This window comes from Leucopleurus acutus (assembly GCF_964270905.1).
Source record: "Leucopleurus acutus genome assembly, chromosome: 12".
Lineage (NCBI taxonomy): Eukaryota > Metazoa > Chordata > Mammalia > Artiodactyla > Delphinidae > Leucopleurus > Leucopleurus acutus.
Window position 1 is genome coordinate 56,512,103 of NC_139154.1, and position 22,932 is coordinate 56,535,034.

Here is a 22,932-nt window from a genome sequence, read left to right on the forward strand (position 1 = left end):
AAGGCTGCATTTGTATTTTTTTTTTTTTAAAGGCACCTCTCTTTCTCTAGCTATTGCCTTCTTGATGATATCTGTTTTGTCAAAAATCCTGAATGTTCAATGGAAATAGTTCCGTACTGAGAATGGAATACTTTTCAATTCACATTTGAATAGTCAGGTTTTCTTACATTCAGATTTTAATAAACTAGAATGACAGTCTTTAAAACAAGCATGCTAACCTATAATGAATATAGTATATACAGTAATTTAAACATTTAGAACTATATATTATACTGCAAAAGCAAACAGCACAACACTCATCATACTCGTCATTACCTGCTGTGTACACTACCTCCAAAAATGAACATACAAAACAGTAAAATGCACCTATGGTTTTATATATATATATATATATATATATATAGTCTATATATATTATATATATTCCTACAATATATATAATATATATTTATAAAATATACATACATTTTAGACATTTTCAAATAAATCTTCATCATTATCTCCCAAAGAAATTTATAGCAAGAATACTGAAGGAATGAAAGTCAGATAAACAAAAAATTTCTCACAAAGTTCGTTATCAGTGATGCAGCTCAATTCCCCCCCTTTTAGTCATAACTAAAATGATTATAAAAGCTAAATACTTTGCATAACTAATTATCTGTTTAATGGCAAAAATTGCTAAACTTGTTCAATAGAAAAATACTGAAGGTCATTATATCACTTATGTTAAATATCTGTCTATGGTTCAAGTAGCAAATGAGCTCCATATGACAGCTGAGTTTTGAGAAGGGTGCTGCAAGCTCCCAGAGATGTATCCATAGCATGTGAAGATAAGGCAGGGACCCACATCTCCTGCTGATTTCCATACTATTCCAATACATTTCATACAAAATATTTACAAATGAAGCACTATGACAGCATTTCAGTGACTGTTCAAATCTGGAATTTGTTCATTTTGTCAATTTTCATTGAATTTTTGATAAACTGAGGGAAAATTCAGACACATATATATGCTTCTATCTGATTGGAAGACAGCTTTGCCTCATTTCTACACTGAGATCATAACAGTGCTAGTGGAGAAGAATCTCTGTTTTTGGGTACAATCTCCAAGAGCACAGCACTGGCTTTCTAAGGAACTTTCAACAGTTCCATCATTTGCACTACAGTCTACATATCTCATGGTTGTTTTCTACTTACTAACAGAAAAATGCATTTCAACCATGCGGCATAAAACGCAGGTGAAGAGAGTGGCTTGGTTTTGAGAATTCCAGTGACAGAAGGAAAGCAGGCACTGCGGACCTTGGAAAGTAATTAAAGCAATAATTGGTAGAACAATAGCCTGTAGTCATCCATCACAAATCTGCCAATTAAGAGCACCTGACTGGAATTTTCCAGTATCCTTCTACAAATGTTAGGTCAGCAACATCATTTATTTACTTTGTGAACAATCAAAAGAGGAATTCGCCAAACACAATGTGGAATTCTATACCTGCATGGGAATATAAACATTTAACTGGTAGCTCATATCCAGGTCAAATCATTTGAATACACAAAGGAGTCCCTTGAGCCCACTGTGAACCAAAGCACAGATGAAATGACAAGGTAGCTGTGTCAAAATATTAAAGCATATCTGTATATCAATTAGGCAAATTTAACACAGGTCTTTAAAGAAAACTTGCCTGTATACTACAGAATTCCAGAGGCAGATAAGCAGAAATTTTAAAGAAAAGCTGTTGATTAATATTGACACTATCGTGATAATACTTCTTCAGGGAGTAGTAGATGTACATATTATCAGAAGTGCCATTGTTATGCTAATGGAATACATGGGCATAGGAATGTAGGAATTATATTAAAAGGTTAAATATTTATGGATATGGACTTTTTTTAAGTCTGAGAGCCTATTAAAAATACATTTTGCTGAAAATTTGGGTATTAGTAACTTATTTCTAATTTCCAGATTGGTCTCTGACATTTTGGGCAAATAAGAAAGAGTGTGAGGAGAGGTGAGACAGTTGTAGGGATGAGGTCTATATACTGGGTCCAGACAGTGGGGTCATGGAAATCCCAAGAGTTGACCATATGTGGGTCATAGGTAAGGTACGCTCAGGGAACCCTGGTCCTTCAAGAATGGTTTTCCCCAGAAACAGTATTGATTCACTGCCTACTAAAACATGCTGTGTATTCCAATTAGACACTGGAGGTGGGTAGGGAGAGGGAAAGAAAGACAGAACGCTTTAACCAATATTATACACCAAACTATTCCATCCAGATTTCCAAGAGGTTCTTCTTCTTGGAGATATTAATAAGGGAATTCCTGGGGCACAAAACATTTGCTTTATTTAGTACTTCTGCAAAAGCAGCTGCCTGAGGTTAACCATATCTTTTGGACTATTAAAACATAATAATTATGAACTATTTTTGGTAGGTGTCAGATAATTTGAATGTAAGAGACAAAGAAGAAACAGTAGAGATCATCTGAAGCATGGTTATGTGGGTTTTGATAAATAAGTACTTGCAAATAACTTCCAGCTTTTCAACCACTGAAAGGTAAGATTTCATTGATAGGAAATAATCACTCTGGTACTATAAACATCACATGAATAAAATGAATTTTAAAATTAACAGAAATTATTATAAAGATATGACCTGCTTGCCATTAAAAATAAACAGAATCTTAAACCTGAATAAGTTAAATCTTTTAGTAAAAGCAGACTCTATCAACTATTCTTCATAATGGTGAGTGTTTTTGACAGCTAAACTTTAGAATGGTACCAAATCTATTTTCAAAAATGTAATACAATATAGAAATCTGCTTAAAAACTAAATATTTGTTTAGCATTTCTGAATAATAATATATTTAACATGTTATTGCATTTCTTTTTTTCCCTCTAATAGGTAAAATGTTTTCCCAGGTGCTTTATGAGAACAGTTGAAAGGAGAGCTAAATTAAAAATGCATTTTAACACTGCCTGGTCATTATGCACATAGGGGTTAGTACAGCAGATATGATAAAGATTACTGTTTTGACTACCTAATATGTTTAACAAGATTTCTCAGGGGAGAACTAGGTCTAAATTTCCACTCTTCCTCTACTCATTCCCAGCCATCAACCTTTTTAATTATCCCTTATAATGTGCCCTATTTACTCAATAGGGGCAAGCTAAACCTATGTTCTTCGCTCAGGCCTGCCTAGCGAATTAGAACAACCTCAGAAATAAAAAGCTCCTATTTTGGGAAAAATTTTAAAGTTTTCAGGCTCACAGATTCAGCTGAGCTTGCAGCAACCTGAACAAACCTTAGTTTTAGAAAACGAACTGCAAAACTATACTTTAACAAATGTTCTCTGTGCTCCTTCAGCAGAACAAAAGGGCTGGATGGGTTGACTCTTGCCCCGGTCTTCTGTATCTCTTTTGTGCAGTTGATTATTTATAAAGAGCTAGAAGGTGAAGATGATGCATTGTGTCATACAAAGACTTTAGCCAGTGCATCAGCCCCAGCACTGGCTATATAGCATTTGGATGGGTGGAAAGCTACATCATGAATTGATTCTTCAAACTTTTTCCGATGAGCTGTGAACTCTTGGATACACGTCTTACTTTCTAGGTTCCATAAACGTATTGAACAGTCATGACCTATATCAAAAGAAAAGAAATTAAGAGAAAAATTACATTAAATATAAAAATGGTAAGAATAAATAAATAATCCATAGTTGTACTTACTGCCAGACATTAAGTACAGGCCATTTGGATCAACTGCTAAACTTGTAACAGCTTCTAGGTGGGCTACCATCGAGTGGATCAGTTTGCCTTTGGAAAAAGAGATTGTTACTCTTTAGTAATAGTTTACCTTATCCTGAATACAAGCCAGCTACCTCGCAGTACTGGCTTCGCCAGTCACCCCTCTCTGTGTAGTCTCTACATCAATAGCTTTTCCAACTGCTAAAACAACACATGTCTCCCTCCCTGCTCTGGCCATGATGATAATGAGAAACAAAAGCTCAAATTTCAGATTATATATTTGTCTTTCACAAATTGGAAGTCATTAATTTGTACACAAATATTCCTTTAAGCCATGTTCATTAACTAAAACTCAGACATTATTCATCACTGACTTTGCATCCTTTAGCTACAGGCAAATTATCTGTTTTGTGGAAGCAGAAGAAAATACTGAGACAAAGACAAAGTAACAGAGAGAAAACCTGGCCACAATTTTGGTGGAAACAGTACATAGAAAGAGATTAGAAATGTTAAATTATTCATCACTTGTAGCTAAGCAAAGTTAGCAAAAGTCCACACATTTACAAAGCCAGTAGCAGATACTCAGGTAAATATGGCTGCTAATGCATTTCCTTTAGACTAGTGAAATATAAGCTAATAAAAATTGGGAAAGCCTCCATACCTCAGTGCAAATCAGTCAGGACCAAATAATCAGTATTATAATACAGAAAAAATTTAGTCCATGGAAAAACAAATAAAATAAATGAAATGACTCAGGGGTTTGCCATCTGTAATGATCATATGCCTCTACTTCCAGTAAATTTCTACTTTTCCACAATATATTCAAAACAAGAGATCATTTTATTGGTATCTGAATGAATTTTTCATTGTGTTCCTAGTAATAACCTTGGCTCTAGGGCCAAAATATAACACCTATTTACTATTAAATAAACCAAGATGATTCTATATGCTATCTTGAAGACTAGTTCTTAGCAGATTTAGATGGAGTAAAAAGAAACTGATCTGGGAGAGGATTTGTGTTTCAGTGCCTATTCGCTGACTATAAAGCCACTGACAGACACCAAAATTACAGCTGGGATTTTTTTTTTTTTTTTTTGCTTTAACAATAATCAATTTAAATAAATTCTTACCTGTATTGTTATCATAGAATTTGATATGCCTGTCTTCATGAGCAGTGATGCTGATGGGAAGAGTGGGATGACTGATGACTCTATTTATTTGGCAGGAAGAGGTGGCTGCTAAAAAGAAAAAATTAAAGAGCAATACAAATCTGTCAAAGCTACTATTCCTTCACACAAAAGAAAACTGAATATTCACCTAAGAGATTGGAAAAGTAAATGATATGACTTTAACTTGTCTTTAGTTCATTTATTCTGCAATTGTGTTCATAATTGAGATGTTAGGAAATGAGAATCTCCTGAGCAACACTCTACTGACAAACCTAGAAGTACCTGGGAATTAGAATTTCCTTTTCCACCACCTGCTATCAATGGATGCCACCTAGAGCTTAGCCCAGAGCCACTGACATTTCTCATTCTACAGTGTTCTATGATACTTTTGCTACTTTAATAAAATTCCATCATTACTTCATGTAGATAATTCCCAAACTTAAATCTCAGCTCATTCTAGATACAGAGCTCTTTATTACATGGTTATCATCTAAAGATAAACATGACAAAGAGAATTTTTAACTCTTTAATCTTCTCTTTCTCATAATAGAAATGGTCATTTAACAGTCTACCATGTTTGGAATCTGAAAATAGCATCCTAATAGTATTTTTTTGTACACTATTTAATTGTGTTCAAAGAGATCTTAATTATACACACAATGAGACAGGCAGGCCACATGTCATTAGGTTCATAACACAGTGAATGAACCAAGGTCCAGAAAACATCGGTGACTTCCCCAAAATCATGGTAACAAAGCTAGTACCTATTCTAATTTCTACCTCTATCCCAACTAGATGACTCATGCAAATCAGGCAACTGCCAAAATCGCTACCTAAACTATCACAAGTTCCTCCTGACAGCCTTTTATGAAGTGGAAATCAATTATTAAGAACTTAAGTTTAATTAGTGATTTTTGTTACAACACTTTTTACAAGAAAAAAAGGGAAAATCTACACAAAGATAACACTAATTTAAGATATGTCAAAGTTAAAAACTAATTATTATATCATGGTCTTGGGAGAAGGGATGTCCTTATAAAGTACATTATTGGGACAACTGGCAAATTTGAGTGTAAACAATAACAGCATGTGTCAATGTCAAATTTCCTGATTTTGATAATGTAATGTGCTGTCAGAGAATGTCCTTATTCATAGGAATTACATGCTAAAGGATCTAGGGGTATAGGTATATAATAGGTATATAACGTCTCTTAAATGGCTCAGAATTTTAAATTATACACAGAGAATGATAAAGTAAATGTGACAAATATGGCAAAATGTTAAAAACTGGTGAATCTGGGTGAAGGTTAACCAAGAATTCTTGTACTGTTTTTGAAACTCTTCTTTGAATAGGTATCATGAAGTTACACTCATAATAGAAAATATAGTGATGCATAGCTAAAAATAGCTCCAATATTAGTCTACTCTATTGGATTTTCATGTGGTACCTAGAAATATGACATCTTAAAAGCTGAAGGTAGTCTTTTTCCAATGCTAATGGCAGGCGGCCACCCAGCCTGTTATCTAAGTGCACAACAAAAAGTCACTTGACCATGTGGAGTAAGCTCTGGGTCAGTTATATTCATTTTAAATGGTCCTAAACAAAGAGTTTAGATTAAAAATTCAGCCTATGGATATTTTTTCCTCCAGAGATAACACACCACTGACCAATATCTACTGTAAGGTCTAGCAGGAGAATAACAACAAAATACAAATACTTTAAGTAAAGTATCCGATATATTTTGGGAGAGAAGTTTCTGAGGATAGCTTCAATTACTTTGAGATCTAGAAAAGAAGCATGATAGAAATCAGGCAAAAGAAAAGTCTTATTTAGTAATACTTTTTAAGGAAATTTCTCCAGGTGATGGTAAATCAGACAAGTAAAAGTAAGCAAAATACAAAGAACACTAGAAATAAACTGAAGGCCTACTAGCCATCATTCTAACAAAGAGTCTAAAAGAATCCTCCAAATATTTATATTCAGCTTATGATCTAAAAATAGTTTACCTTTCCAATGGGTTCACAAGTACCCAATTACCTGCTTCAACTACCTTAACTTAATCATAGTCAAATCACCACTGCCATCAATAAGAAGAAAGGTAATTTATTCTGATTCTAACAACAAACATCTTTCATCCTTTTAAACTATATGAAATTCACTTTTACCTTAAAACATGTTTGGTCTGAACTTTAATTTAAAAAAACACCTGCTAAATTCCAGAATACAATAACATAGTCAAATATAAATAGCTAAGGGAGTCACAGTAGAAAGAAAGAAATTTGCTTTAATATAACTCTAAAGTAATCAAACTGATAACTTAGGAAATGTCAGGACATATTATTATAACTCGAAATAGTTATCACTTATTCCAAGAATGCTGCCTTTGCTCAAAACGTTCTCGGCATTCTTCTTCAGAAAATGCTTCTAGTATCAGGCAAAAAGTCATATGACTTTACAGTTATACATTGTGAGGGAGAAATGGAATTGCCTAGTTTAGCTTATCCATCTCACTCACTGACTTGAGACCTTATTAATTTGTAGCAGTCATTAAAATCAACATTTACGTTGAGGACGTTCAAAGAATTGACCATACTCTCTGAAGGTAATTTGAAAAATGTTAACATCCTTCTTAATTTCATATTGGCTTTTTATTTTATTACAGTAGCTTTAGGTCATATATCTAAGCATGATTTTAAATTTACTAAGAGAGGGCGAAGTCAAGATGGTGTACTAGGAGGACGCGGAACTTGCATCTCCTCACAACTAGGGCACCTACCAGGCACTGGTGGGGGACCACGGACACCTAAGGGGACGGGAGGAACCCCCAGAGACCGGGTAGGATATGGGGCGTGGTGGGGAGTGAAGGGGGCGGAGAAGTGGAGGCGGGACAGGACTGGCACCCCTGAGGGATGGATGGGGGAGGGGAAGGGAACCCATGCCGAAGGGAGAAATTGGGGAACCATTGGGAGGGCAGAGGATCTATACAGATTGCCAACAAACACATGAAAAGATGCTCAACATCACTAATCATTAGAGAAATGCAAATCAAAACTACAATGAGGTATCACCTCACACTGGTCAGAACGGCCATCATCAAAAAATCTACAGACAATAAATGCTGGAGAGGGTGTGCAGAAAAGGGAACCCTCTTGCACTGTTGGTGGGAATGTAAATCGATACAGCCACTATGGAGAACAGTATGGAGGTTCATTAAAAAACTAAAAATAGAACTACCATACGACCCAGCAATCCCACTACTGGGCATATACCCTGAGAAAACCATAACTCAAAAAGTGTCAGGTACCACAATGTTTACTGCAGCTCTATTTACAATAGCCAGGACATGGAAGCAACCTAAGTGTCCATCAACAGGTGAATGGAAAAAGAAGATGTGGCACATATATACAATGGAATATTACTCAGCCATAAAAAGAAACGAAATTGAGTTATTTGTAGTGAGGTGGATGGACCTAGAGTCTGTCATACAGAGTGAAGTAAGTCAGAAAGAGAAAAACAAATACTGTATGCTAACACATATGTATGGATTCTTAAAAAAAAACTGGTCATGAAGAACCTAGGGGCAGGACAGGAATAAAGACGCAGACCTGCTAGAGAATGGACTTGAGGACACGGGGAGGGGGAAGGGTAAGCTGGGACAAAGTGAGAGAGTGGCATGGACATATATACACTACCAAACATAAAATAGATAGCTAGTGGGAAGCAGCCTCATAGCACAGGGAGATCAGCTCGGTGCTTTGTGACCACCTGGTGGGGGGGATAGGGAAGGTGGAAGGGAGACACAAGAGGGAGGGTATATGGGGATGTATGTATACATATAGCTGATTCACTTTTCGATACAGCAGAATCTAACACATCATTGTAAAGCAATTACACTCTAATAAAGATGTTAAAAAAATACAAAATACAAAAAAGAAGTTCATAGTCACTGAAAAAAAAAAAACTTTATACAGATAATATTCCTCTGGGCTCAGCCCATAATACTGCATTTCCTGTTGCCATGACATCAGTGGTCACTATTACAATCCCCAGGATTCTGTGTAGTGGAGGGGGTGGAGAGAGGGAGAGAGAGAAAGCCAGAGAGGACAGTAGTTTTTCTTTCTATTTCCCTTCTTTTTCCAATTCTTTCTTTCTTTTATCTCAAAGAAACACCAAAAGAAAAGTGCAAGCCAAACAGGCAAGGGAGGCAGGGGAAACTTTTGCCTTTTCTCAATATGTTGGCTAAGGATGCACCAGGCTCCTTGAAGATGTGCCCTGAGTCAAGCTATCTGGACCGGACACTCTTGGTTGCCTAAGCAGAGCACCTGCTTCCCTGCTTCCTCCTTTATAACACAACCCAACTTGGTAAATGGAATAAATGTAGCCAGAGGGCTCAAAGGAAGCTGGTCTATCCCCAGCGCCTGGGGAGGATCCCAATTCCAAGTCTATGCCAAGGATGGTTTTATATGTGTGTGTGTGTGTGTGTGTGTGTGTGTGTGTGTGTGTGTGTGTGTGTGTGTGTGTGTGTGTGTGTGTGTGTGTGTGTGTGTGTGTGTGTTCCCCCTTGCTGGTGACTGCTTCAGGACCGCAGGCTTGAGCCCATCATCCCAGGGCTCTCTCCAGTTGATCGTGACTATTCAAGGGTGGGCTGTGTCCCAAGATGTATCAGACAGACAGGAAGGAAAAACTTTAATCGTATGTTTTTCAGGGTGAGGTCGCCTCTCTTGTTGGAAATAAACAAGGGAGCAGGTTGTTCCAGGTATGCGGGCAGCCATGTTGTGACCACGGGGCAAGTTAGGCTGAGGAAAAAGCCAGCACATAAAGGAGGAAGGCAGCCAGATGAATCAGAGAAATGGAGCTGGAGCTCTGATTGTCTTGTGTCTAGAGGTCGGTGCTTTGCGATGACCTAGAGGGGTGGGATAGGGAGGATGGGAGGCAGGCTCAAGAGGGAGGGGATATGAGGACACGTGTATGCATATGGCTGATTCACTTTGTTGTGCAACAGAAACTAACACGGTGTTGTGAAGCAATTATACTCCAATAAAAATTAAAAAAAAGTATTTAGACATTTTAAAAAAATAAAAATAAAATAAGCTACAAGGATATATTGTACAACATGAGGAATACAGCCAATATTTTATAATAACTATAAATGGAGTATAACCTTTAAAAATTGTGAATGACAATACTGTACACCTATAACATATAATATTGCACAGCAACTATTCTTTAAAAAAGTAAAATTATGAGAAATGAAAAACATATTTATTTTATACAGGCCTATCTCATTTTATTGTGCTTTGCAAATATTGTGTTGTTTTAAAAATTGAAGGTCTGTGGCAACCCTGTATTTAGCAAGTCTATTGGTTCCATTTTTTCAATAGAATTTGTTCACTTCGTGTCTATGTCACAGTTTGGTGATTCTTGCAATATTTCAAACTTTTTCATTATTAATATTTGTTATGGTGATCTGTGGTCCCCGACCTTTGATATTACTAATGTATTTGTTTTAGGGTGCCATGAAGTGCACACATATAAGACGGTGAACTTGATAAATGTCGTGTGTGTTCTGACTGCTCCACTGACCAGCTGTAACCTCATCTCTCTCCTTCTCCTTGGGCCTTCCTAGTCTCTGAGGCACAACAATATTGAAATTAGGCCAATCAGTAACCCTACAATGACCAAGTGCTCAAATGAAAGGAAGATTTGCACACTTCTCACTTTAAATTAAAAGCCAGGAATGGTTAAGCTTAGCGAGGAAGGCATGTGGAAAGGACAAGCCAAAAGCTAGGCCTCTTGCTCCAGTCAGCCAAAAGTTGTGAATGCAAAGGAAAAGTTCCTGAAGGAAATTGAAGGTGCTATTCCAGTGAACACATGAATGATAAGAAAGCAAACAGTATGGAGAAAGTCTTAGGGGGCTGGATAGAAAATCAAACTAGCCACAACATTCCCTTAAGCCAGAGCCTAATCCAGAGCAAGGTCCTAACTCTCTTCAATTCTATGAAGGCTGAGAGAGGTTAGGAAGCTGCAGAAGAAAAGTCTGAAGCTAGCAGAGGTTGGTTCATGAGATTTAAGGGAAGAAGTACTGTCTCTGTAACATCAAAGTGCAAAGTGAAGCAGCAAGTGCTGATATAGAAGCTGCAGCAAGTTACTTAGAAGATCCAGCTAAGATAATGAATAAAGGCGGCTACACTGAACAACAGATTTTCAATGTAGATGAAACAGCCTTCTATTGGAAGAAGATGCCACCTAGGACTTTCATAGCTAGAGGGAAGTCATGCCTGGCTTCAAAGCCTCAAAGAACAGGCTGACTCTCTTGTTAGGTGCTAATGCAGCTGGTGACCTGAAGGTGAAGCCAATGTTCATTTACCATTCTGAAGATCCTATGGCCCTTAAGAATTATGCTAAATCTACTCTGCCTGTGCTTTATAAAGGGAAAAACAAAGCCTGGATGACAGCATATCTGTTTACTACATGGTTTCCTGAATATTATAAGCCCACTCTTGAGACCTACTGCTCAGAAAAAAAGATTCCTTTCAAAATATTACTGTTCACTGACAATGCACCCGGTCACCCAAGAGCTCTAATGAAGATGTACAATGAGATTCATGTTTTGTTCATGCCTGCTAACACAACCTCCATTCCACAGCCCATGGATCAAGGAGTAATTTCAACTTTCAAGTCTTATTATTTAAGAAATACATTTCATAAGGCTACAGCTGCCATAGCTAGTAATTTCTCTGACGGATCTGGGCAAAGCCAATTGAAAATCTTCTGGAAAGGATTTACCATTCCAGATGCCATTAAGAACATTTGTGGGCTTCCCTGGTGGTGCAGTGGTTGAGAGTCCGCCTGCCGATGCAGGGGACACGGGTTCATGCCCCGGTCCGGGAGGATCCCACATGCCGCTGAGCGGCTGGGCCCGTGAGCCATGGCCGCTGAGCCTGCGCGTCCTGAGCCTGTGCTCCGCGACGGGAGAGGCCACAACAGTGAGAGGCCCACGTACAGCAAAAAAAAAAAAAAAAAAGAACATTTGTGGGGCTTCCCTGGTGGCGCAGTGGTTGAGAGTCCGCCTGCCAATGCAGGGGACGCGGGTTCGTGCCCCAGTCTGGGAGGGTCCCGCGTGCCGCAGAGCGGCTGGGCCCGTGAGCCATGGCCGCTGGGCCTGTGCTCTGCAACGGGAGAGGCCACAACAGTGAGAGGCCCACGTACCGCAAAAAAAAAAAAAAAAAAAGAACATTTGTGATTCATGGGAAGAGATCAAAATGTCAACATGAACAGGAGTATGGAATAGGTTAGTTCCAACCCTCATGGATGACTTTGAGGGGTTCAAGACTTCAGTGAAGGAAGTAACTTCAGGTGTGGTGGAAATAGCATGAGAACTAGAATTAGAAGTGGAGCCTGAAGATGTGACTGAATTGCTGCAATCTCATGATAAAACTTGAATGGATGAGGAGTTGCTTCTTATGAATGAGCCAAGAAAGTGGTTTCTTGAGATAGAATCTACTCCTGGTGAGGCTGCTGTGAAGATTGTTGAAATGACAACAAAGGATTACATAATTACAAAAATCCTGTTGATCAAACAGCGGCAGGGTTTGAGAGGATTGATGCCCATTTCAAGAGAAGTTCTACTGTGGGTAGAATGCTATCAAACATCAACGCATGCTACAGAGAAGTTGTTCGTGAAAGGAAAAGTCAGTCAATGCGGCAAACTTCACTGCTGTCTTACTTTAAGAAATTACCACAGTCACCCAACCTTCAGCAACCACCGCTGATCAGTCAGCAGCCATCAACATCATGGCGAGACCCTCCCCCAGCAAAAAGATTATGACTCACTGAAGGCTCGGATGGTGGTTAGCATTTTTCAGCAATAAAGTACTTTTAAATTAAGATATGTACACACTTAACAGTCTGTACTATAGACTAAACATAACTCTTATATGCACTGGGAAAGCAAAAACTTCATGTGACTCACTCTGTTGCAACATGTGCTTTATTTCGAAGGTCTGAAACTGAACCCGCAAAAACTCCAAGATATGCCTGTATTCAGAATAAATATTATTGTCTTCAAATAGAATTGAAAACTAAGCATTTGGTATAAAATTAAACTTGACTTCTCTTTAGAATAGCTCAAATGCTACTTCAAACAGTATAGTTATACATGTGAATAAACTTAACCTAAAGACTTAAAATCAACTGTATATCATTATATCCTTCTAATAACTGTGTTATATGATTTTGAGGCAGAACACTTTATAATGACAAGTGTTTTTCATAGTTGACTCTAGTAGTTATAATTCTGATAACGTTTAAAAAATTGATCCAAACACAGACTACTTAAAATTGGTATACATACTTGAATCTAGGTTGGATTCTAAAGTGAGAATGCGTTGTTGTGTTTCCATGTTAAAGATGCTTGTGTATCCTTTGCTGAATGATGCTACCATATGGCTCGGGTCACTGCTTACTAGATCCACAGAGGCAGGGATTCCCAATTCTAAGAGTCAGAACATATTCGAAGAGAATGGCAGTTAGAGGGTCTACTTCACAATGTGCTTAGAATATAGCAAAACAAACGGTGGTATAAGAAGTAAATAAGGCTCAACATTAGAATAAGAATTAGTTCATAGTCATTCAGTGCAGATTGTTTCTTTCATTACTCTTAGTCCTAGTCTATTTTATCATCCTTACTTGTTTACCACATCTTCTACCACTCACAGCTACTGTATTCATTGAATCCAAGCCTTTATTTAGAAATAAATGGAAAACATATGGACTACAAGTTTTTCTGCTTCCACCTCAAATCAACCTGGGGTTTAGAGGGGCATCACAGGAATTCTTCATTTTAAAAGCCCATCTCTCAATAGGAATTCTAACTCTCTAAAAGTATGGAATTTAAGAAGTAAAAACTCAAATTGTTATTTATTGGTAGAGTTATGCAAATATCAAATGCAGGCAACTCATCAAAACCTAGGCACAAGTTATGGCAGCTCAAGAATAAAGAAGGTATTTTTATTTATCATCTAGAATAGGGTAAAGCTTGGAACTTATTTATAAACATAAAAAAATATAATTCTATGTATATGTGAATATAATCTGATTTTTAAAATCTGGTTCAAAATCTAAATAAGCTAACAGTTCAAAAATGTGTATCTTCCAGAAGGTACATTAATGGCCAATGAGCACACAAAAAAGGTGCTCAGAATAATTAGCCACCAAGGAAATACAAATTAAAATCACAATGAAATACTGCTACACACCCACCAAAATGGCTAAAATTAAATATATCCTCAACACCAAATGTTTGTAATTAAGGATGTAGAGCAACTGGAATTCTCACACGGTGCAGTCAGTGGTGTAACATGGAACAACTACTTTCAAAGAAAGTCTGGCAATTTCACATAAAGTTAAAACACACAATTCTAATTCTAAAGCCCAGAAATTCTATTTCCAGGTCTTTACCTGCCTGTGATTAAAAAAAAAAAAAAAAAAAAAATTCACAGCAGCTTTGTTCATAATAGGAAAAAATGGAAACAACCCAAATGTTCATGAAGAGTTAAATGATAAACACAGTGGTTTAAGGAAATACTTACTACTAAACAATAAAAATAAATTATTAATGCTTATTACCACATGGATGAATCACAAGAACACGTGAGAGTAAACGTCAGATACAAAAAGAGTGCACATTGTATGATTTCATTTATGTGAAGTTTTAGAATAGACAAAACTAATTTATAATGAAAGAAATCACAACAGTGGGTACCGCTGGTTAGGAGTGGGGAAGGTGGATGACTGGGAAGAACACAAAGAAACTTTAGGGCAGTGAAGGAAATGTTCTATCTTGATAGGTGCAAGAGTTTTATGTATTTGTCAAACTCATGAAAATGTACCCTTGATATCTGTTTTTTACTGTACAGAAATCATATCTCAATTTTTAAAAATTCAAAAAAGGCATGCTATTTCACCAAATAGTATGCTTTTTAAACTTATACATACTAAGTTGGAAATTCAAGCAAATATATTTTTACTGCTTAAAAACAACCTTCAAATTAAATTTAAACAGTAAGAGTTTATAGAATCATTTATTTATTTGTTCTTTTTAGAATAATTTTATAAAACACTGAGTAAAATAACGGGAAAAAAGTATGTACCTTGATTATCATTAAATACACTCAGGGCTGGAGCAGCCTCGGTTGTATTCCATAAACGGAGAGTGCCATCTGCTGAACAGGACAACAAACGCTGGTGCGCTGCGCTGTAAGCCAAACCCCAGACTGCATCGGTGTGGCCTAGGAGAGGGCCTCTTAAAACAGAAGGATCTGTAAGAACAGCAAGAATGCAGGGAAAAAAGCACAAATCATAAAGGTACTTAGATTCCAAAGGAAAGTAAAATATACAAAACAAAAAGTATAAAATACACCTCCTAGTTTCTATTTTTCTTCTGAAATGTGGCAAAAACAGGCTTGGAAACATGCAAATGTAGGGTTTGAAATGTCTAAATTAAAATTTTAAAGTACATATATTTCTCCTTAAAAAAATTATATATTTCCTTCTCCCTCCCTTTTTTCTTTCCATTTGTCTTGATTTTTTTTAAAAAGCATGTTAACATAAACCATTTGAATTTAATCTACTTTCAGAGAAACCACAACTCACATTCCCTGAGGAAGTGAACGGAGACCCTTTCCCTCCTCTGATGTCCTTCAGCACTTTGGATACACTCTTTAGGCCATTTGTGCTATGAATGGCAGTCATTCTTGGGAGCAACAGGCCTCTGTCATCATTAATGGACATGAACTGAGACCTACAGGAATCCCCAAATGCTCAAACAGCAAGATGTGACACATGAATGATGTGCATGTGGGGGGGGGGGGGCAAGGAGAAGGCAGGGGAGGGGGTTTGCTTAGCACTGTTTCCTGATAAAAGCCAACTTGGAAATTTTACTTGTTAACCCTCACAATGAGTCTATGAAGTGGTACTTTCAAGATGGATCACAGATGTTAGATTTAAAATGTCAATGGTGTTATCTGACCTATATCCTCTCTTAGTCATACCATAAAATATTTATTGAAGATAAACTATGTATTAGGCACTATGCTAGATGTAGGGGCCATGCAGATGATTAAGACACAGTACCATCCTTGTCTTCAAAAGACAATGTGGTAAGTACAATAATAGTGACAGATACCAGTTACCACGGAGAGTGACTGGGATGAATGAAAGCTTCTTGGAGAGAATGACACCTAGAGTACAGATGTTGGCCAGTCAAAGGACAGAGGGAAGGCATTCCTGGCAAAGGAGGCAGCTCCTACAAAATCACAGAAGGAAAAATAGCATGCTATGTGGGGAAATTTATAAGAAAGTCAGTATTACTGGACTGTGAAATTTGAGGCAAGAAGCAGAAGAGATGAGAGTGGCTAGTTTATGGTGGGATTTCTATGACGTATTAAAGAAAATATCCTAAAAGCAATAGGGAACCACTGAAGGGTTTCCCAGGAGAAGCAGGGTGAAGTAAGTATTTAATAAGGTAACTTTGATTATAGTGTAGAAGACAGATTGGAAAGAATCAAGATGAAGGCAAGGGGACTGTTTCAGAAGACTGGGAGAGTGAAGGTGAAGACCCAGACGAGGACAGTGATAAAAGGGGCAGAGCAGGAGTAAATTCAAGAAATATTCAGGGGGAGGTAATTAATAAGGTATAGATAGTAAAACGGTACAAGGAATCAAGGATAACTCTTAGGTTTCTAGTTTGGATAATTCTGGTAGTGCCACCAACTGATAAGAATACATGGAAAGGGAATTCCCTGGCAGTCCAGTGGTTAGGACTTGGCATTCTCACTTCGATCCCTGGTCGGGGAACTAAGATCCCGCAAGCCACGCGATGCCACCCCTGCCCCCCCCCCCCAAAAATATATACATATGGAAGAAGAAACAGTGCTTGTAGGGATTTATGTACAATGAGACAGCCACTTTGAGATGTTCTGTAGGTAGTCTGAAGCCTAAAGAAGAGATTTATGAGTCAATAGCATATAAAACCACAAAGTGGATTCAATCTACCAAAGAAGATGTGTGCAATGCAAAGAATGAGTTAGGGTCTGGCCTTGATAAATGTTAATATTTAAGGTGAGAAAAATAAAAGGAGTTTATGATGGACAGGGAATAGAAACTGTCATAGAGTTAAGTGTCAAAAAAGCCAATGCTGAACAGATTTCAACAAGGATGGAGTGGTCCACAGTTTCAGATAGCCAGTATATCCAGTAAAATAAGGACTGTAAAATACCCCTTGGATCAGCCAAATTAGGTAGATACTGATATCTTGTTATATTTAAGTGGAACAGCCAGAGGATAGAATGCAGAGGGATCATGCACAGGGAAAGGACATGGAATTAGTAACTAGTAATTGTGATTCCTAGACGATATCAGCAAAGAGACACAGGAATGAAAGAAATGAAGGAAAGAGAGACTAAACAAAAGCCAGAGAGGGAAATGGAGTCAGAAAAGGCTTCTCCTTGCCCAGGATGGGAGACACTTGAATTTACTTACATGCTGAGGGGATGGAAAGAGAACAAAGAGGGTAAAGCTTCAGATGAGGGCAAGAGAGAGCAAAAGAGAAAGAGTCAGCCAGAAACAGAGAAGAAGAATGATATTAGAGTGAAGTCTCAAAGGAAACAAGAGAGTGAGGTCAAGAGCAAAGGGGAAGGGCTGGCTTGGGACAGAATGAGGTCAACCGATATCTGGTACAGGGATAAAGTAAGTAAGGAAAAGCATGAAACAGATAAATCTGTAAGAGAATTGTGGAGGGAGAGGGGGTGTTAACCTTCACAAAATATATGTTAAATGCTTATTAAATAAATGTGAGAAGAAACTTTTAGTTACTGAATTTCTTATCTTTACTTAGGTTTATTAGTAAAATTAATTAAATGATAACAAAAATAAAATATGGTTTTATGACATATTTGACACTTCATACCATTCTAGAATTTAAGGAGAATTTTAAGAGGAAACCAAAATAGTTCCTAAACAGTTTTTGCAAGGGAATTTACGATAATATCTAGTGACAGATTATAATACAGTTTTTTGTTTCATGGTGCTGTTCCCAAATCTAAAGGGCACTTCTTAATTTTTTAAAGCCTTTTAAATATTTTGGTGCCATACACTTTAAAAATCATTAGCCTCTATACCCTCCAATAATTGATCAAGAAGACGATGCCATCATTCATTTTCCTTCAAAGTTATTTGTCAAGAATAGTGACAAAATATGATTACAGATTAGTAATAATGTATCAAGTATTGTACAGATGCCTACAATGAAGAAAACAATTGTCAATCAAGCCAGCATTTCCAATCAGTAAGACTTCTGGGGGTGGGAACTGTTTTCTTGGGAAAAATACATTCTTTTGTCTTTTCTTTTAGCATTATGTATAGCAAATTGATTCCCAAATACAGGAGTCCTTTTTAACAAAATAAATACATGGTTCCCTTTTACCAATTTATTTTCAAAAACATCTCATTTTATCCTTATATATGCTATGTAAAATGCATAAAAAGAAAATATTCTTTCATATCTTTGGGGAATCACATACCGTAAGAGTCATAGGGATCGATGTTGGGGTTGGTGGTGTTCCAGCCCTGGATCAGTCCGTCAGTCCCGCCACTATAGCACTGTTCACCATTGCTGCTCATCACCACACAAAGCACTGGACCTCTGGGAAGGAAAATCAATTTCTATTCTCAAAAATCTATCTGATAATAGGACTTGTTAAAAACAAGAATGCTTAATTATTCAAAAGGCTTTCTCTTTTTCTGCTTTGGATAACAAATAAAAAACTATCAAAGCATTATTCATTTTTCTTCCTCTGCTAAACCAGTGGTTGGTAAACTATGGCCTATGGACCAAATCCAACCAGAGGACTGCTTTCGTACAGTCCTCAAGCATTTATGGTTTTTACATTTTTTAAAGGGTTGTAATACAAAACCAAACTAAAATCAAGAATGTACAACATTAAATATGCAGCCAGCAAAGCCTAAAAACATTTACTAATTGGCCCTCTATTTATAAAAAGTATGCCAACCTCTGTGCTAAATCAAGTGAACAGGTACATTCCTTAAACTTAAATGGAAACAGGAAAAGCGTGCAACATGTGATCACAATAAAAAAAGTCTCAGATATTTTTAAGGAAAAAAGATCAGGATTTCTCATGGTTAAACTTAATTGCCTCAACTTCATTTTAAGAGAGATATATACATCATCTACACATCATGCAAATAAAATCTAATTTCAGCAAGGACCCCAATTTGGTAGTGATAAACTTGTCTCTAGCATTATATTATCTGCCAGTTTCTTTTACATTTACAAAAAAACACTACAAAATAATACATAACACAAATACATACATGAAAGAAAATATGCTACTTAGGCTGATTTACAATGACGTTGATTTAACACAAAGAAAAAGCACATACTTACTTATGAGCTCTGAATGTATAGATAGGCTCCACATCAAGAGAAGTGCTCCTAAATCAGAGAAAGGAGGACTTTTACCAAAGTTTTCAGTAGTAAACAGTATGACAATGTATGTCATAAAATTGCCCCTAGAAATACCAACACTATGATAATATACCATTCTCAACCCCAGTACACAAGAAAGCTTACTTAACACGGATCACATATATTTGTGACTTCAAGAAACAAAATTCTTGTTTAGTAACAATACCTTGTTACAGCGCTTTTAGCATTGTCCTAATCTATTTGACTAAAGGAAGAGAGAGCCTCACTCGGGAAAAAACATGGGCTTTGAAGAGATAAACTTCTGGATTCAATTTCCAATTCTGTCACTAACTGGCTAACTTTAGGCAAATTATTTAATCTTTTGGAACTCCAGATTCCTCTATGTTTAAAATAAAACAGAAAAATAGGGATAACACCAAATATTCACAGGATTAAATGAGATTCTACATGGTAAAAGAGCCTAGGACAGAACCATACACATAGCAGAATTTCAATCAAAAGTACTTTAATTTCCTTGCATTTGCATAAAGGTTAACATTCCTGTCCTTAATACCTGCAGAAACTGTCCAAATCATCAGATTATTCATTACTCAGAACACTGAGTATATGGGTACTCTACAGGGCCTAATACTGGCCATGACTGATAATGGAAACTCGATTTAAAATCGGATTGCATTGTAGTTTTTTTTAAAGGCATATGATATCTCTCCTCATTACCAAAGTTTTAAGTTCAAAGGTAAACAGGCTACTGTTACTTGCAATGTGAAGATGTTGATACTAAGCTATCACCAGCAAAAAATTTATTTCAATATTTTTCTAAATTTTAGTCAAGAATATATGATGAGACATTCACATTCTCTGGTCCAGTATGATGTCCACTGTGACTAAAGAACTTGAAAGACAAAAGGCACAATTTATAACCAAGAAATACTTCTCTGCTGAAGACACCTAATCTACATGAGGATTCACTTGGCTTTAAGCAAGATCTGGTTGAGCTATCTGATGAATCAAGTATTTTATCTAGTTTATGTATGACTCACAGCAGGAATGTCATTGATCTCTTTTTTTTGTTTGTTTTATGTTACGCAGGCCTCTCACTGTTGTGGCCTCTCCCGTTGCGGAGCACAGGCTCCGGACACGCAGGCTCAGCGGCCATGGCTCACAGGCCTAGCTGCTCAGCGGCATGTGGGATCTTCCCGGACCGGGACACGAACCGGTGTCCCCTGCATCAGCAGGCGGACTCTCAACCACTGCGCCACCAGAGAAGCCCTGATCTCTTTTAAACTGGGCAATAGATATTCTCTACCAGTAGTAAAACTTCCATAATCTCCTCCATTTGATGTTCATTTCTACTCTTTAATAAAAGAGGTATCCAACACTGTAGAGGGGCCCTTGCTGGCAGATGCTGGGTTCTGGACCATGTGACCCAAGGAAGAAAAGAGAGGAGTTCCAATAAGGACCCCACCAAGTGGGATCAGGACTAGCGTGGTGACTGATAAAAGGGATTTATACCAACTCATGTCTGTCCATGCTTAGAGAGGAACCAAGAGGCCAAGGCAAGTATTAGCGGTTAAGTGAGAGCAACAACAGTGTCTTTCAGTCTAGACATTTTGGTCAAGGTCAAAAGAAAAGACCAAAGAGAGGTCTCTCACCTCTCCCTGTCCCCCCATCCCCCATCAGCCTTCCCTCCCTCCCACTCCATAAGTCCAAACCTAGTAAACAACAGGACAAGCTTGGGGTGCGGGTTTGATGATTTTAAACATGCACATACCTGTTTACAACACCAGCAGAAACCTTCAGTGCAGATAAAGAGCTCCCCAAATGTGATAGTTATTTAAAACACTGTATAAAGATTACAATCAGCATTCACAAACCATCAGATAATACTGTTTCTCCCTAAGGGTCAGTTTTCCAACCTAAATTAGCTTGTGAGTATGAAGGGAAAAACACCCTAAATTATGTGACATGGTAAAGAAGAAAGAATTAGAAGAGATAATTGGGGAACTTAACAGCAAATAATAAAGTAAGCATTTCTCTTCTGAAAAACTATTAATTAAAATATTTAAATACAGTTAAAGGAGAATATTCTCACTTTTTGGCTGGGGCTGTTTTCTGCAAATTCCACATTTTTAACGTGTGATCCTCTGATGCTGTTATCAAAACAGGCTCAATGGGGTGGAAAGCAAGGGCTCTAATGCCATCAAAGTGACTTCTTAATGTAAACTTAGGGTTCCATGTCTTCCTCAATGCATCTTTATTGTTTGCTATCTATTAAAGAAACAAAAGAAAAATACCAATACATTTAGTTCAGGATAGGAAAAAAACTATATTTCAACATTAATTCTTACTGATTTGTCATCAAACCATCACATTTTGCAACTTTCAAAATAATATAATTTTTAAACATAAATAACCAAATCAATAGGCAAAATTAGCAATATGTTAACAATGGTTTTCTCTGAAGAAATATGAATGCTGTAATAAGAAAACAGGCAACATAATTCAGTACAGAAAGAGGATCAAATAACTTAATAACATAAAATAGATCTTCACTAAGATGATTTTTTAAAAAGACAAGAAATTTCAACCTAAATTATAGAATAGAAACTAATTTTGGGTAAGAGTTGAAAAACTAAGTTATCTTTAAACCTGTTAACATTACAGAATATGATACTTCTGAAATTTTCAATGCTTTCTGACAAGAGCTAAATTTTCTTCAAATTGGTAACAAAGTTTATAAACCAGAAACATAAAATGTTAAAACTGGAAGAGACAATCAGATATTACAAAAAATGATTCCACTGGTAAAATAAATATATTATTATGTTCCTTTTCGCCACAGAATCTGCATCTCAACAACTGAAAAAAATGCACTGTTTTTTCATTCCAAGTAATAGAAAGCCAAAGAGGTTAGTATTTGACTTTACACAAGCACCATGTATGAACTCTTCACACTCCAAGGCTAACAATCATGCTAGGTTTAAGCAACAGTGGGGCAAGTATTGGTAACACACTGGAGAAATGTTAACCATACTTACAATGACAAAAATCATCAATGATACTAACAATAGCTGCTATTTTGAGCCTTGTTCATTATTTTGCACATTATTCCAAAAGGCTTAACATGCATTAACTCAGTTAATCCTCACAACTCTATGAAGTAGGAATTAACATTATCCCCACTTTACAGACTAGGTATGTTAGGGAAAGAGAAGTTAAGTGACTTGCCGTCTAGTAAATGGAGGAGTCAGGATTCAAAATCAATCAGTCTGGCTTCAGAGGCTATGTATTAATATAAACTATACTTCAGAGCCCAGAAGTTTAGAAATCTGCAGAAAAATCTGGACAGAACATGTCACAACTGGGGCAATAAGTGAAGACAAAACACACTATGCAAGGAACTACTCTAAGTAGGGCTGGTTATCTTTGGGGCAAGCGGGGTTGTGGGGGGAGGTGAAGAAGACAAGGGCAACTGAACTCCTGCCCACTCTTATTAAAGAGCTAAAAGGTTTTCAT

General features: G+C 37.0%; 1 protein-coding gene across 2 annotated transcripts in view; it reads right to left on the bottom strand.

Annotated features, from left to right (window-relative positions):
- Positions 1-506: 506 nt before the first annotated feature.
- The window catches only part of STRN (striatin), a 108,469-nt gene continuing 86,043 nt past the window's right edge, over positions 507-22,932 (bottom strand). For both annotated transcript variants that reach the window (XM_082851853.1, XM_082851854.1), the window contains 8 exons: positions 21,509-21,684; positions 19,375-19,422; positions 18,491-18,612; positions 15,062-15,229; positions 13,264-13,404; positions 4,871-4,978; positions 3,723-3,809; positions 507-3,635 (listed from right to left, as the gene is read on the bottom strand). In XM_082851853.1, coding sequence (XP_082707979.1) covers positions 3,466-3,635; positions 3,723-3,809; positions 4,871-4,978; positions 13,264-13,404; positions 15,062-15,229; positions 18,491-18,612; positions 19,375-19,422; positions 21,509-21,684 — 1,020 coding nt within the window. In that variant the 3' untranslated portion in view covers positions 507-3,465. The remainder of the gene's footprint in view (positions 3,636-3,722; positions 3,810-4,870; positions 4,979-13,263; positions 13,405-15,061; positions 15,230-18,490; positions 18,613-19,374; positions 19,423-21,508; positions 21,685-22,932) is intronic.